The sequence below is a fragment of the Peromyscus maniculatus genome, chromosome 5 (genome assembly GCF_049852395.1).
Source record: "Peromyscus maniculatus bairdii isolate BWxNUB_F1_BW_parent chromosome 5, HU_Pman_BW_mat_3.1, whole genome shotgun sequence".
Taxonomy (NCBI): domain Eukaryota; kingdom Metazoa; phylum Chordata; class Mammalia; order Rodentia; family Cricetidae; genus Peromyscus; species Peromyscus maniculatus.
The window spans coordinates 29,904,005-29,917,368 of record NC_134856.1 but is presented as its reverse complement, the minus strand read 5'-3'; the positions used below and the strand labels follow the sequence as shown (position 1 = coordinate 29,917,368).

The following is a 13,364-nucleotide window of genomic DNA, read 5'->3' as shown; positions in this document are numbered from 1 at the left end:
TTAGGATATTGAAACTATCAACACCTTCCCTCTGCTTTAGTGACACTAATGACATAATACATTTATGGGTTTTCTTAACTTACCTAACTTGGGTGGTTCCGGTGGCCAGAGAGTGGGAAAGGTTCCTGAGTACCAGAGCCCGAACAGCACACAGACGATAACCCTTAACTTATTTTCTCCAGATCAGGCAGAACTGGAGTGGAGCTGAGGAGCCCCAACCTCTCTCCAGCTCAGGGCAGAGCCCTGGGAAAGTGGTGGCTGCCTGGGACACACAGGCTAGCTCAGCCACAGAGACATCATTTTACCTGTTAACAAGGCAGCCTCTCCTGCTTTCCATCCTCTGTCGGCATGTGTGGGCCCAAGCATATAGCTACACATGCCAGATTTGACTAATTCACAAGCTTGCAAATGAGAATTGGTTGAGGGGCCATTTCGTGGCCCAGGCATTGTTATTGATAAGTATTTTTGTATCCCCAGTAGTAGGTTTCTCCAATGCAATAAGCCAGATAACACCAAATTAAAAGTCCAGGTTTAATGAGCAGTGTGCTCCTGGGCAACTCTCAACACCCCCCCCCAGAAGTGAGGCGGGGAGGGAAGAGGAGAAATCAAGTGGTAGATCTAGAGACCAAGCTTAAAGACCCTGAAGCAGCTCCAGGGGAGGAGCCACCACTTGACGGGCTTTTTTTTTGGGGGGGGGGGCTGAGGCAGAGCTTCCAAAGGAACAGTTATCTCCATTTATGTCCCACGTGCCTCGGATATTCATTTCATGCTAGACAGTTGGCTAACTTTATTTAGCATCGAAGATACTGGTTGACGGGTGACAGGAACACACCTGATAACTTAACTCTTATGCCACGGTTTCCTGGCAGAATTCCTGAGCACAGCTGCCTATCTTTGCAGCAGGGTTAGGCCATGGAGGAGGCGGGGATCTGGAAATGAGGCCCGGGATCATGCCCTCTGTGTCTGTGTTGCAGCTGGTGAGCGACCTGCTGGAATTCTGCTTCTATACCTTCCGGGAGTCCCAGGCTCTGAAGGTGGAGTTTCCCGCCATGCTGGTGGAGATCATCACTGACCAGCTGCCAAAGGTGGAGTCCGGGAACGCCACACCCCTTTACTTTCACAGGAAGTGACAGAAGACGTCAGCCAGGAAGAACTTTGCCTTAAGTCTCCCCGCATTGTTCTGCACCGACGAAGGACCGAGAACTCCCAGTTGGAACATGTGGTGGTTGATTCGCACTTGTTCAGCAGTTTCTCAAGTTTAAAATCACATCAAGGGTCTGGAGCCGGGAAAGCCATGAGATGTGGATTTGGCAAGGCCTGAGCTGGCTAAAAAGGACTCTTCCCTCTCCACTCCCAGCGCTTAGAAAACACGTTCCTCTGGATGAAAAGCCATATCTAGTCAATAACTCTGATTTTGATATTTTAACAGATGGAAGTTTTAACTATGCCATGTAGTTTCTGGTATCTCCCGCTTGTTTTCAAAGGGTTCGAGGACTAGAGAACTTTTTAAGCTTACCCTTGGTTTGCACATAAAACGTCTAGTCAATATGGGGCATTAATATTCTTTTGTTATTTAAAAATATAAAAAACAAAAAATACATACAGATTCCTGCTGTGTAATAACAGAACACGTGGCGTGGAACTGCGGCCTTCCCGGGCACGTTTTTCTGCATCGCTGGCATACACATTCGTTAGCGTCCATTTATTATTTAATTAGAATGGATAAGATGTTAAATGCCTTGGTTTCAATTTCTAGTATCTATTGTGTTGGCTTTACAAATAATTTTTGCAGTCTTTTGCTGTGCTGTACATTACTGTATGTATAAATCGTGAAGGACCTGAAATATGGTGTAAGGAACTTTTGTAAATGAGACACATACAAAAAATCTTTAATGGTTAATAGGATGAATGGGAAAGTATTTTTGAAAGAATTCTATTTTGCTGGAGACTATTTAAGTACTATCTTTGTCTAAACAAGGTAAACTTTTTTTTGTAACGTGAGATGCTCTGCATGCGTACTGAACCGTTTACAGTGTATTTAAGAAAGGGAAAGCTGTGCCTTTTTTAGCTTCATATCTGACTCACCATTTTACAGTCTCTGTTGTAAATAACCACACTTAGACCTCCTGGGTTGTCTCGAAGCCTTTCTACTTTTTCTGTGCTATCTGTTTTGTTCCTGGTCTCCCGGGTGGGGGTGTTGGGAGACTCCAGCGCCGTTCTGGCTTCTGCTTCTTCCTGCTTCCATCGGGGATCACACTGCAGTGTCTGCAGCTCCTGGCAGGCATCACTTGACAGGTCCAGGTCCTGGGAGTGCTGTCTTTCCCCCTTTTCCACGAGAAGCAGAACCCACTCTCAGAAGAGGAGACTGAAAACTCAGCTCAGAGAGCACAATGATCCCAGTTCAGAAAACCCAAGTTTCTCCTCTGGGGGAAAAATCCATGCACTCTCCGCATCTGTCAAAGATCAGAAGTCACCTCTGGCCTTGGACAGGGTTCTCCACTCCTGGAGCTGGTCATGGGAACAGCAATCATAGCAGGAGGTACTGGGGCAATCCATCTGGGTAAGAGTCAATCAGAAGGGCGTGGAGACCCGCAGATCACTAGAAGGTTTTTAGATTTTTTCTTTTTTTTAAGGTAGGTTTTAAAAATGAGAATTTTATACACAAACCGTTTTGGAGGAAAAAAAAACACAAAAACACTACAGATCATATAAGCAAGACAGTGACACTAAAATTTTAATTCATTAATCTGTCCAATACTGATGCAATTTATGGCTTTTCTTCTGCCCCAAATCACGAACATGTGTATCTCTGGGGAACTACAATATGATTGCACTAAATATTCTTTGAATAGAGGCCAAATTAATCTTTCAAATGTAGTGATGACTCTCATCTGTACTCAGTGAAATCACACAAATTCCCGAAACCTAAAAGTCAAGCAGAAGGCCGGGACAAGGCTCAGGTGAGTCAGCACTTTCCCACAGGGTTCACCATGCAGGCAACATTACCTTGTCTTTCAAAAGATGCCTGCCTTCTGCAAGGGGAAACCTAGGAAGGCTGAACTCAGAGGGAGGGGCTTTCTTACATAATTTGCGATTTCCAGAATTTAATTTATAGGCAGATCTTTACATGCAGCCAACTTACAGCACAGCAATATGAAAGCCACGCCTCGAAGGTGATGAACACGCACTATGCAGACGAGGTGTCGGGGGAGGAGTTGAGTCAACGCTTTATGATTGGAATTCCATCCTAGCCGGGACTGTGGAGAACATCTGCATTAGCTTTTTGTATTAACGAAGCTACTGGCTCCTCATGTGTCTCCAGGTAACTCTGCTTAACTAAACAGCGAAGCCATATTCTCTAAATTCACTGTTGAATGCCTGTCCCAGGCCAAACTGTCTGTCTGCTCTTATTTTTGTACCATATTGCTCTTAAAAATCTTGGTTTGGTACAATTCATAATTCACCAAAACTTCTTCATATAATTAAAACACTAAATTAGTTTAAAATGAAGCAATTTATATCTTTATGCAAAAACATGTCTGTCTTTGCAAAGGACTGTAAGCAGATTACAATAAATCCTTTACTTAAATCACCTGTTGTTCTGGAAACTTCATTGTAATGCATAGAGCTACACCTGGACTTCCTGCTTCCTACATCCTGATCCTGTACCCTTCAGCCCGCAGCCAACACTGGAAGCACTGGAATTCTCTCTGAGGCTAGAAAAAGTCCTGTTGGCTGTCACATGATCAGCCTTCTCTTTGGGGACTGATTAGTCATCCCAGTTCTGTGGCTAAAACTCAGTTCACCAAACTCTCCAGTATCACCACACGGCCACGTGCATACACTTAAGCGTGGCCTGCATCTCTACACCCACAGCACTGCGAGACTCACTTGAGGAGACCAGGCCAGCTGAGTGAAGACTTCCCCGTGTGCTCCTGCTGTCTCCCTCAGGTACCTGCAAACCCTGACGGTTACCCATTCTTTGTGGGACTCCCCCCTTGACTCTCATGAACATGGACCACAAAAATGCAATTACCAGTTCATTTTAAAATAGGAAACATTTCCTCATAGATAAATTTAAGTAATGTGTCATTTAGTGGGTGAGTGTTGACTGGCTTTCAGAAAGGGAAGCCAGGGTGATAGACAAATTTAACATTGCTTAAGCACAACAGATAAAATTCTAGCACACATAGTGTGGTCACTGACCACAGCCCAGGAAGAGAGTTGTATGCACACAGAGTAGGTGGTAAACATCTGTATGTGAAAGCAAATTTATATGCAAATATTTTATGAAATTTGACCTTTTCAGGAGCAAAGCTTCTCACAGCTTCAAATTTGAAACCAAAGCAATCTAGCATGGAGCCTGCCAAGAGGTCCTACCCATGAGCACTCTGGAGAAAGCAGGTGGCCTTCAGAACTGAGGAGGCTATTCTTGGGGCAAGTGTGCCTTTATTTTGCTTTTAAGAATTTCACAAAACAACTCTTGGGCCGAAAGAATTCAGTTCCCCATTAGGAATCTCTAGCTGAGAACTGCTGGGGCAGCCAGCTACTACTGTCGGCCACAGCATTAAAATCCGTGCAGTGTGTCGCATATAGACCAAGAGGATTACTGCTTGTGTATGTTGAATGCCCCCCAAAGCAAAGAGGAGACATTTCTTCACAAAAAGCACTAGCATGGCCTTGGATAAGTGATGCATGTGTTTGCAAGTTAAGACAACTACAAGTATAGCTAACACTTTTTGTCTAGCCACCCAATTCTTAGTGCAGCATGGGAATAAAACAGTAGTTTCCCAAACAGCATTAAATAGAAGAACATTAAGATAGGACTCAGACGTTTGGCATGAGCCAAGGCTGTCCAAAGCCAAGGGCAGAATTACTGCACAATAGAGCAGCCCGCTAGTTGGTCAGTCTCTCTCCAGGGTCTGTGAACTGCCCAGGGAGTCTGCTGATTAGGACCAGACTTGGCTAAGTTGGATTCTCTCACGCATCTGTGCTTAGCCTATAATAGCTTTGCTACATGAAACCACTTACCACCCAGCGCAAGCTCAGATACATGATGGAAAGGGCTAATGCTTTCTTTCTTTTCTTTCTCTCTTTCTTCCTTTCTTTCTTTCCTTTTTCTTTCTCTCTCTCTCTTCCTCTCCCTCCCTCCTTCCTTTCTTTCTTTTTTTGGTTTTTCGAGACAAGGTTTCTCTGTGTCGTTTTTGGTGCCTGTCCTCAATCTCGCTCTGTAGCCCAGGCTGGCCTTGAACTCACAGAGATCCACCTGGCTCTGCCTCCTGAGTGCTGGGATTAAAGGCATCACCACTGCCCGGCTGGGATAATGCTTTCTAAGCCTTGGTCCTTCAGACTTGCTCCTGTCCCATTGACTAAAGTGAGTTTTAGGGTCAAGCCCACAGTCAAGCTGGGAGAGCTCTTGGCAGAGAGGCTGGTTCCAATACGGGGTGAAAGGCTGTGTCACTACAACTCCCACTTATTCAGACACTCTGCAGAACGTGTGTTACCAAGACTGATTCCCAAGTTTCTCCCGGGTCAACAAAACCTATCTCTGTAGCTTTACAGAGTTTTATTCATGCCCTCATGAGCCAGACTCAGTTGGCTCTGAGCAAGCTGTTCCCACTCCACGTGCAGCATTTTCATAGACACCAGCTTTCCAAGGAAGAAATCCATCACCAACATGAGGCGCTGAGCTGTCCAGCTTCATCCCACACACATCGTGTTCCAAGTTCAATGTGCAGGTCTCATGTTGGACAGTCATCAGCTGTGCTCGCCTTCAGATAGAAAGATTCAAGAATACTCTTCTAACAGGTAGACTGAGACACTTTTAGCCAGACATTTAGCATTAGAAGAATAAGCTGTGGCCCCCCAAATGTGGTAGCAGTAAACTACTGCTTAAAATAGCCAAGAAAAGCCGTGTGGTGGTTGGTGGCTCATGCCTTTAATCCCTGCAGAGCCAGGAGCATCTCTGTGAGTTCAAGGCCAGCCTGGTCTACAGAGTGAGCTCCAGGAAAGGCTCCAAAGCTACACAGAGAAACCCTGTCTCGAAAAACCAATAATAATAATAATAATAATAATAATAATAATAATAATAATAATAATAACAATAATAATAGCAGCCAAGGAAAAGTAGGCTGAGAGTCATCTGCTGACACGTACAGGGCGGGGAGAAGACAGCCCTGTGATAACATCCTAAGAGGAATGGAGAAGCTGTGTGGCTGACAAAGATTCAAGGCGTCATGGAAGGAAGCATCTGGCAGAGTTAGGAGTAGGCAGAGGCTGGCTCTGAGAGACGTGAGAAGCCAAGGATGAGAATGCACTCAGCATGAGGTGGACAGGAAGTGAGGACACGCCAGGATTAGAGGCAGAGACCTTGGGAAGGGTGTAGGCATCACGGTGATAGCCAGAGAACAAGGGCAAAGAATGGCCTTCGCAGAGGATGGCAGAGGGGTGTGTGTGCTGTGTTAGTACTGTCCCTGTGGGCAGAGTATTTGATATTATCAACATTTAAAAGAGAAGGTTGGCTTAAAGCTCAGTTTCTGAGTCTCAGTCTGTGGTTAGCCCACTCTGGTTTGGGGACTGTGAGAGGGTGTGCCATCAAAGCAGAGGTGTGAAGGAAAGCAAAGCTGCTCGCCCTACAACATGCAGGCAACAAAGAGCGACGACAGAGGACCCTCATCCTTTAGGGCACGTCCAGACTGTCTGATAAGTGCCACCACCTCCCAGGAGTGCCCGCGGCTGGGGACCAAGCCTTCAACACATGGAACTTTGACAGACTCCCAAGATCCAAATGATGGCAGTGTCTAGGAGACACAAACCCCAGAGTGCCTATGCCTCCCACTCTACTCACTAGCGCCCCTGCTGGGCACACTGGACACAATACATTCTCTAAAGGTCCGACAGCACTTCATGTCTCCCTTCCACAGATGGAAACCCACACATTAAAGACTCCTGCAGGGCCTTTGTGCCAACAAAGGCTGAAGACTAGTCCTAGTAGTGTGGCTGAGGCTGCTGGACGTGAGAGATGCAGCTGGTGTCAAGTTCAGAGTGAGGCACACAAGCCAGCAGCCAGTCTCCTGAAGATGTTCCGAGGATTAGCCACACCCATCTAACAAAACACACGCCTTCTCAGGAGATCGGAAGTGATGCCCAGGTGCAACCCTACACCCCTGCTCCCATTACTGTGCAGAGTTTGGGCCCTGCCCAAAGCTAAGGTCTCTGCTCTACCCTGTGGTGAGCAAAGGCAAGTCGAGCCAAGTTGCTCCTGGGCCATATTCTGATAGAAACACCCTTGACTTTCCTCTGGCTCTTGGAGGAGAGCATTTCTTGCTTTCCCCTAGATAAACACAGGCCTGCAGCTTGGGGCCACAGGAAGCCTCTTTAGCCACACCACTCTGGGGCTTTGCTGCTGGCCCACTGGTATCCACGGCACAGAGAGGACACGGATAACAAATGTGCAAGCAATTGTAACGATGGGACCAGCAGCCCCCGACATGCACACTTCGCTTTCACTCACACAATTTAACTTCACGCTTCGCTTTTCCTATTGGGAAGCAAGGGCAGAATCATGGAGACAGCTAGACTTGTGGTCCACCCTTCCCTGTGCCTTAGCATTTGATTATGACAGCTGACATAATCAAATGCTAAGGCACAGGGAAGGGTGGACCACACTCTGGGCAGGTAAACCTTCAAGCCAGCAAACAGTGAGTTGTGACTAGTGCCCGCCATGCTCATCCCATGAAGAGCACCGCCAGGCGTCAGTCTCTCCATGCTGAGTCACCATACCTACCCATATGCACACCTTTTCTACAAGCACATTCATTAAGTCACATCAGGAAATGACAGCTCAAAACACAGGGCACCAAAGGTTCTGACCCTTCCTCCAGGGCCAGGCTGGCCACCCAAACTTCAAGACAGCCACTAGAGTGCAGCCCTGGGTCCTCAGTACTTTCAATTCTTCCCTCGGGACCTATGGCTTGGTATTTTAACTGATATTGTAAGGAAAAGGTCCTTACTTTTTTACAGAATACATACTTTCAAAAAGCACATTCTTCCCATCCCCATTGGGACTCCTGCTATTCAGCTCGCTGAAGTGATCAACTAGTAAAGGTTTATTTTGGCTCCCAGTCTTGGAGGTGGCACTTCACGACAGATGAGCTTTGGATCCGTGGCACATGACAGGAAGCCTATGGCAGAATAGCTGGTCAGGAGAGAAAGGTAGAGACTAGTGTCCATCAACCCTGATAGGCACATCCCGAGGACCTGAGCCCTCCCCAAGACTCCCTTTTCAAACTTTCAATCTCCTTCAAACAGTGACACAAGCTGGGGACAAGACCTTTAACACATGGGCCTTTGGGGGACATTCCAGATCCAAACTTGATACCCACATGAGGTGAGTCCACAGCTGTTAGCTGGCAGAGCAGCAGGCTCCAGAGTCAGTCTGGGAGACAAGACAACATCCTTCTTCTGACAAATCCTTAAGAGAAAACCCAGGCACGTTCAGGACCCTCATGTGGGTTGGATGTCGGCAGCCCACCTACTGGAGCCCCTCTGATGCAGAGCTGGCCATTCGTCCCCACAGGACTTGGCCATGCCTGGGCCTGGACTTGGGGCCGAGGAGAATGGGGAGGAGTAGGGCATCCCATGCTAGGATAGCTCTCAGCCCACCCGTCCCACAGCCTGGCTTCATCAAGATGGGGAAATCCAACGCTGAGACCTGGAAGGCAAGGCCGTGTTGGGTGGTATGAGAGAGATGTGCCCCAAAAAGCCAGGCAAGAGGGCTGGCCATCTGTGTGGGTGCAACTCACCCATACATTATCACAGACCAGTTCCCATCCCACCGTGTCTTGGGGAAATGGACTATGCAGGAGACTGGAGCTCCCAACACCGGGCTTTCATCTCAGAAAGGACCACCCCCTTCCCTGCCACAAATAACAAGGTTCTGATGGTCTGCTCACCATAACAGTCAAACCATGAATCACCAATGAAGGAATGCACTCCCTCATAGAAGGCCAGACATACCAAATAGTAAATTACATTTTATTTCATTTACAGAGGGGCCTTGTGGCAACAAGGTGGCATGGGGCAAACAGCACCCAGGTGAGCACGTGGAAAAGACTGCTGTAAGCACACAGGTGAGCTTGGTGCAGCTCCAGTGAGCAGGCCCGGGGAGCCGGGGAGCCGGGGAGGCAGGCAGGAAGGCAAGGCTTGAAAAGCTTCTCTTGGCTTCTCTTCAGGCTGGGACCAACTCCCCTGCATCCACAAGGCCACATGTGTCCTGGACATACAATACAAGAGTAGCACAGTTCCCATGAAAACTTAACAGCAGGCGCATGGAGAGCTGGGTTCCTCCATGCCTGGCAGTGACGTCACCAGTGGCCCTGCCCTCCCCGTTCCACAGGCTGGAGAATTAAAAATCGCAAGCCCCAGTGCCTGCCAGGTGAGAATCCACTCCACCTGTGCTGACGATGCTCTCCTTACACATACATCTGCACAGTCCACCCCCTCCCCAGCCCTGGAGTGCCCGTGGTGATCTGCAGTTCCTGAGCGTGATGGTGGTGTTTGGTGGTGTTCCCAGGCTGGTGCATGGTGCCAGGATCAGCGGGAGCCCCCTGAGGCCAGGAGCTACAGCAGCTTGACATAATTCTGTGGAATCAGCCCTCTCTTGCCATTCAGGGTCCCTTCCAGCCAGCCAGGTTCCCTTGAGGTCTGAACTGAAAAAGAAGAGACCATGTTTACAAGCCTGCTCCTGGTCCTTGTCCCTGATACTCACCATGCTGCAGGGTTTCTTGTAGGCTCAACCATGGAGCAGTCAGTGGAGAGCAGGGTCACTTCTGGGGCCTTGAATAACAAAGCTGCCATGGCAGTTACTGATGGCTTCGGCCCAGGATTGCTAAGCACAAAGCTCCCCTATCTCGTCCCCCAGCTTCTGATCCTGCTCCTTCTAGTTCATGGTGTACCAAGTGTGCACAGAGCACACATTTTCCCCTGCTTCAAGTCAAAACCAAGTTTACTGGGCCCTTCCTGCAGTCTCTCGAACTCCCTACCCTATCAACCAGTTCACCCGAGTCAACCAGAGAACCCCAACTCCAGGGCCCTGGTGCACACAGGGCTTGCTGCCTAGAGCACTTTCCCACTTCTTCACTGGGTAACTCCTCCACTTCAGGTTCCAGAGCACGGCTGCTCCTTAGGGAGGTCTGCTTCAGCCACTCCAGGAATTAGCCGCACTCATCTCACGCCCACGTGGAGGGGAGCTCCTGGTGGCAGGCCTGGGCCTTACACGGTGAAGCACAATGCCCAGCACACTGGCGGTGTCAATACATACTTGTGACGGTCACATGACAAGGGTCAGACTGGACATCAGAAGACACAGAGCTCAAGTCAGTACACTAGCATTTTGGTATCAAATACAAAAGAATTTAAGGGACCCCAGCTGAAGCATCAATTATGGCCAGGGGCAGAGCCACATGCCTTGTCGGAAGTGGGCAGTACTTGCCCACAGAACAACCCAGAAACCAGCTCTGAAATGCAGCTTTTGATCACAACCCACAGGAATTATCTTATACTAAAAACTGGGTGCAGGTATTCACACTGCCGTCTTGTGAAGCCGTTTCCCCGCTCTGTGCGTGATGGACTCTTTATTCTACTGCTCTGTGATTGCCACTTGCACCTGAGCAATTCATGACCCACTCGTGTGGAGACCATGATGGTTCAGTGCTAACTGTCCTTTTCAATGAGGTCACCGTTGGTTTTCTCCTGTGCACTCTGCTATCTGCATCGCCATGGCCTTCTGACACTTTCTTCCATCTGCCAAGTAGCTTTAAGGCTTCTACTTGGTTGCTCCGTAGGTCCTAAATATTCTACACCCCATCCATGAATGGGCAGTACAGATTAACACCAGTTACGGCTCTGCCCCCATTCCAGACAGATGAGGGGCCCCACACCTACGCATTCCATGTGTGCCTAAGAGAGTGAGGCTCCTCGTCTAGATTACAGCTGAAAGTTCTCATGAGAGCGCATGTTCCCTGGTACCTGACCGAGTGTTTCACGGTCTCTGCAATAAATGAGCAAGTGAAGTAAGGTGTGCTTTCAAGGTGAACCAGCAGGCACCAACTCACTTTCTTCGCCCCTCACTGACCTTTACCCTGACCTTGTCACCAAGGACACTATTTGTAAAGGCTTCGTCCATACACTATACTGGCAATGCCACCAGGGTATGGAGAAAGGACTGGATTCAACACCAAAGCCCCCCGCCCCCGGGATGTGCCACCTGCTGCATACGGTGTCCTGGATGAGTGTAAACGCAAGCTGAGGCCCCACAGCTTGCCAAGGCTCATCCCTGGCAACTTCAGAAGTATCTGTTCATTCTTTAATTCCTTCACCACCTCAGGGCAGGGCCAGCATTGGCAGGCACCACTCCACAGCTGCTCTGGCAGACAGAAGGAGCTGGCAGTTGATTCCAAAGGGTCTCCTACCCTGGAAACTAACTGCTGCATGGCAAGGCAGCTGTGCTTCCATTTTTATGGCAGGAGACACAGGGGCTCTGTCTCCAGTCATTCTCTAGGGGCCTTTCCTATGGGCCACCTCTGCACCTAAGTTTTCTGGTGACCTCTATCCTTCGTTTCCATAAATGGAATAATCTATTTGTCCCTCTAGAATTGGCTTATTTCACTGAGGATATCTTCAGGTTCAATCCCACCCACGGGTCTGACTTTCTGTAGACAGCTTGCTTACACTCCTAAGTGTACACTAAGGACACACTACATTTTGTTCATCCACTTGCCAGCTGATGGGCAATTGGTCACTTCCACCTTTGGGGTCCTCGTGAGTGCTATCAACAGCAGATACGAGAACCCCTGCCTTTCCTCTTTTTGAGTGTATTCTCAGAACTGGACTGCTGGGTCACACTTGCCTCCATTACTAATGTTTTGAGTAGCCACACTGTTATCTTCCACATGGCTATCACCCCGTTCCCATTCACAATGGCACAAGGGCCCCCATTTCTCTATGACCTCACCAACAATATCCGTCCCGTCTCCCTCTCCATGCTGGAACGGGTGTGAAGTGGTATGTCACCGTGCCTCTTACCATCCTGTCCCACGACAACAGTGACTGCGGAACCAGCATCAACATTTTCTGCAAAGCTACATCCATTCCAGAATGGAGTCTTGGGCCTCGACAGTCTAACCTAAGGTCAACCATGACCTGTGACAAATATTTTAAAAACTGAGCCTTCAGCAGAAGAGAACACTAGGAACTCAGCTCAGCTTAGGAAGCCCAACGTGGGCCCCATGCAAGCTGGGTCTGAGGACTCTCCTCTGTCTCCCACGACACCCTCCCCCTCCTCAGGGAGACCATGGGCTCAAATGTCATACTTCTCATTCTCCTTCCTAAGCTTTAGTTAAAATACTTTTGTCCCACAAGTCTCTACCCCCATTTGCTGATTTCTGAGTTCAGCCAGCATCACACTGCATGTACTAATGTGGCACCCAGCAGCTTTCTGTGATTCCCACATTAGGAATACAGCTGGCAGGCCCTCCCCGAGGGTGCCAAACAGCATTTCAAGGATTAATCCATGTACTTCAGACCTTAAAAGTTCAATTCCTAGAGGCTTTTAAGGGTTAATATGGTCCACACCTGCTGCCTGTAGACACTGCCTCTACATGTGGCATACAACCACCACACTGGCCTCAGCACTGAGTGTGGGCTAGTTTCTGAAAACCCTGTGCTCGTGGGCCCTACGGTCCCGTGGGCAGACCCAGGGCAGACCACACTTCACACCTGACTATCAGAGCTGTCAACAAGTGCATTTCTGGGATTCGTGAGCCCCAGAGAAAGGAGGACGTTTCCTGGCTTTTACAGGAATACTGGCTGCCCTGAGACCACACGAGTGAGCATAGACTTCCTGGTAGAGCATGGGAAACATCTCTCAGAGCTACAGAAACACATCTTCATCCCAGAACTGGAATTCATAACTTAAGTCCACAGAGTAAGAGGAGAAAGTGAGGAGTTACAGAGCGCATACTCACTAGAGGTCCCTTCCCTTCCACACACCGGTCTGAGGTCCCTGCTTGTGATTTTTCCAAAGCCCTATGAACAGTGAAGCCCAGGGGACTTATCAGGCCTCTGACGGTCATAAACTGGTTTCTGTCATTGCCTACAGTACAAAAAAGGATTACACTGTGGGATCCTTGTGATTGGTAGAAGATTCCAAACCATTATGTGAGCAGAAGAAAACTACCTTAGGTGTCAGGGTGTTAAGGATTGCCGGTCAAAGCAAGGGAGTGTTCCTGGAGACATTGCTGCAGATTGAGCTGTAAACACTGGCTGGCTCCACAAAAGGACCCACGCCCTGCCTAACTGTCTCA

The 13,364-nt window shown here is 48.5% G+C and overlaps 2 protein-coding genes across 17 annotated transcripts in view; one reads left to right on the top strand and one right to left on the bottom strand.

Moving 5' to 3' along the window:
• Window positions 1-3,592, top strand: part of Nr3c2 (nuclear receptor subfamily 3 group C member 2) — a 331,912-nt gene extending 328,320 nt beyond the window's left edge. For all 11 annotated transcript variants that reach the window (XM_016001822.3, XM_076571976.1, XM_016001825.3 and 8 more), the window contains one exon: window positions 975-3,592. In XM_016001822.3, the coding sequence (XP_015857308.1) occupies window positions 975-1,130 (156 nt within the window). In that variant the 3' untranslated portion in view covers window positions 1,131-3,592. The remainder of the gene's footprint in view (window positions 1-974) is intronic.
• A 5,430-nt stretch (window positions 3,593-9,022) lies between these two features.
• The window catches only part of LOC102904570 (rho GTPase-activating protein 10), a 300,700-nt gene continuing 296,358 nt past the window's right edge, over window positions 9,023-13,364 (bottom strand). For all 6 annotated transcript variants that reach the window (XR_013051024.1, XM_076571472.1, XM_076571473.1 and 3 more), the window contains one exon: window positions 9,023-9,710. Coding sequence is in view for 5 of the 6 variants with exons in the window: in XM_076571473.1 (XP_076427588.1) it covers window positions 9,407-9,710 (304 nt within the window). In the remaining variant the exon portion in view is untranslated. The remainder of the gene's footprint in view (window positions 9,711-13,364) is intronic.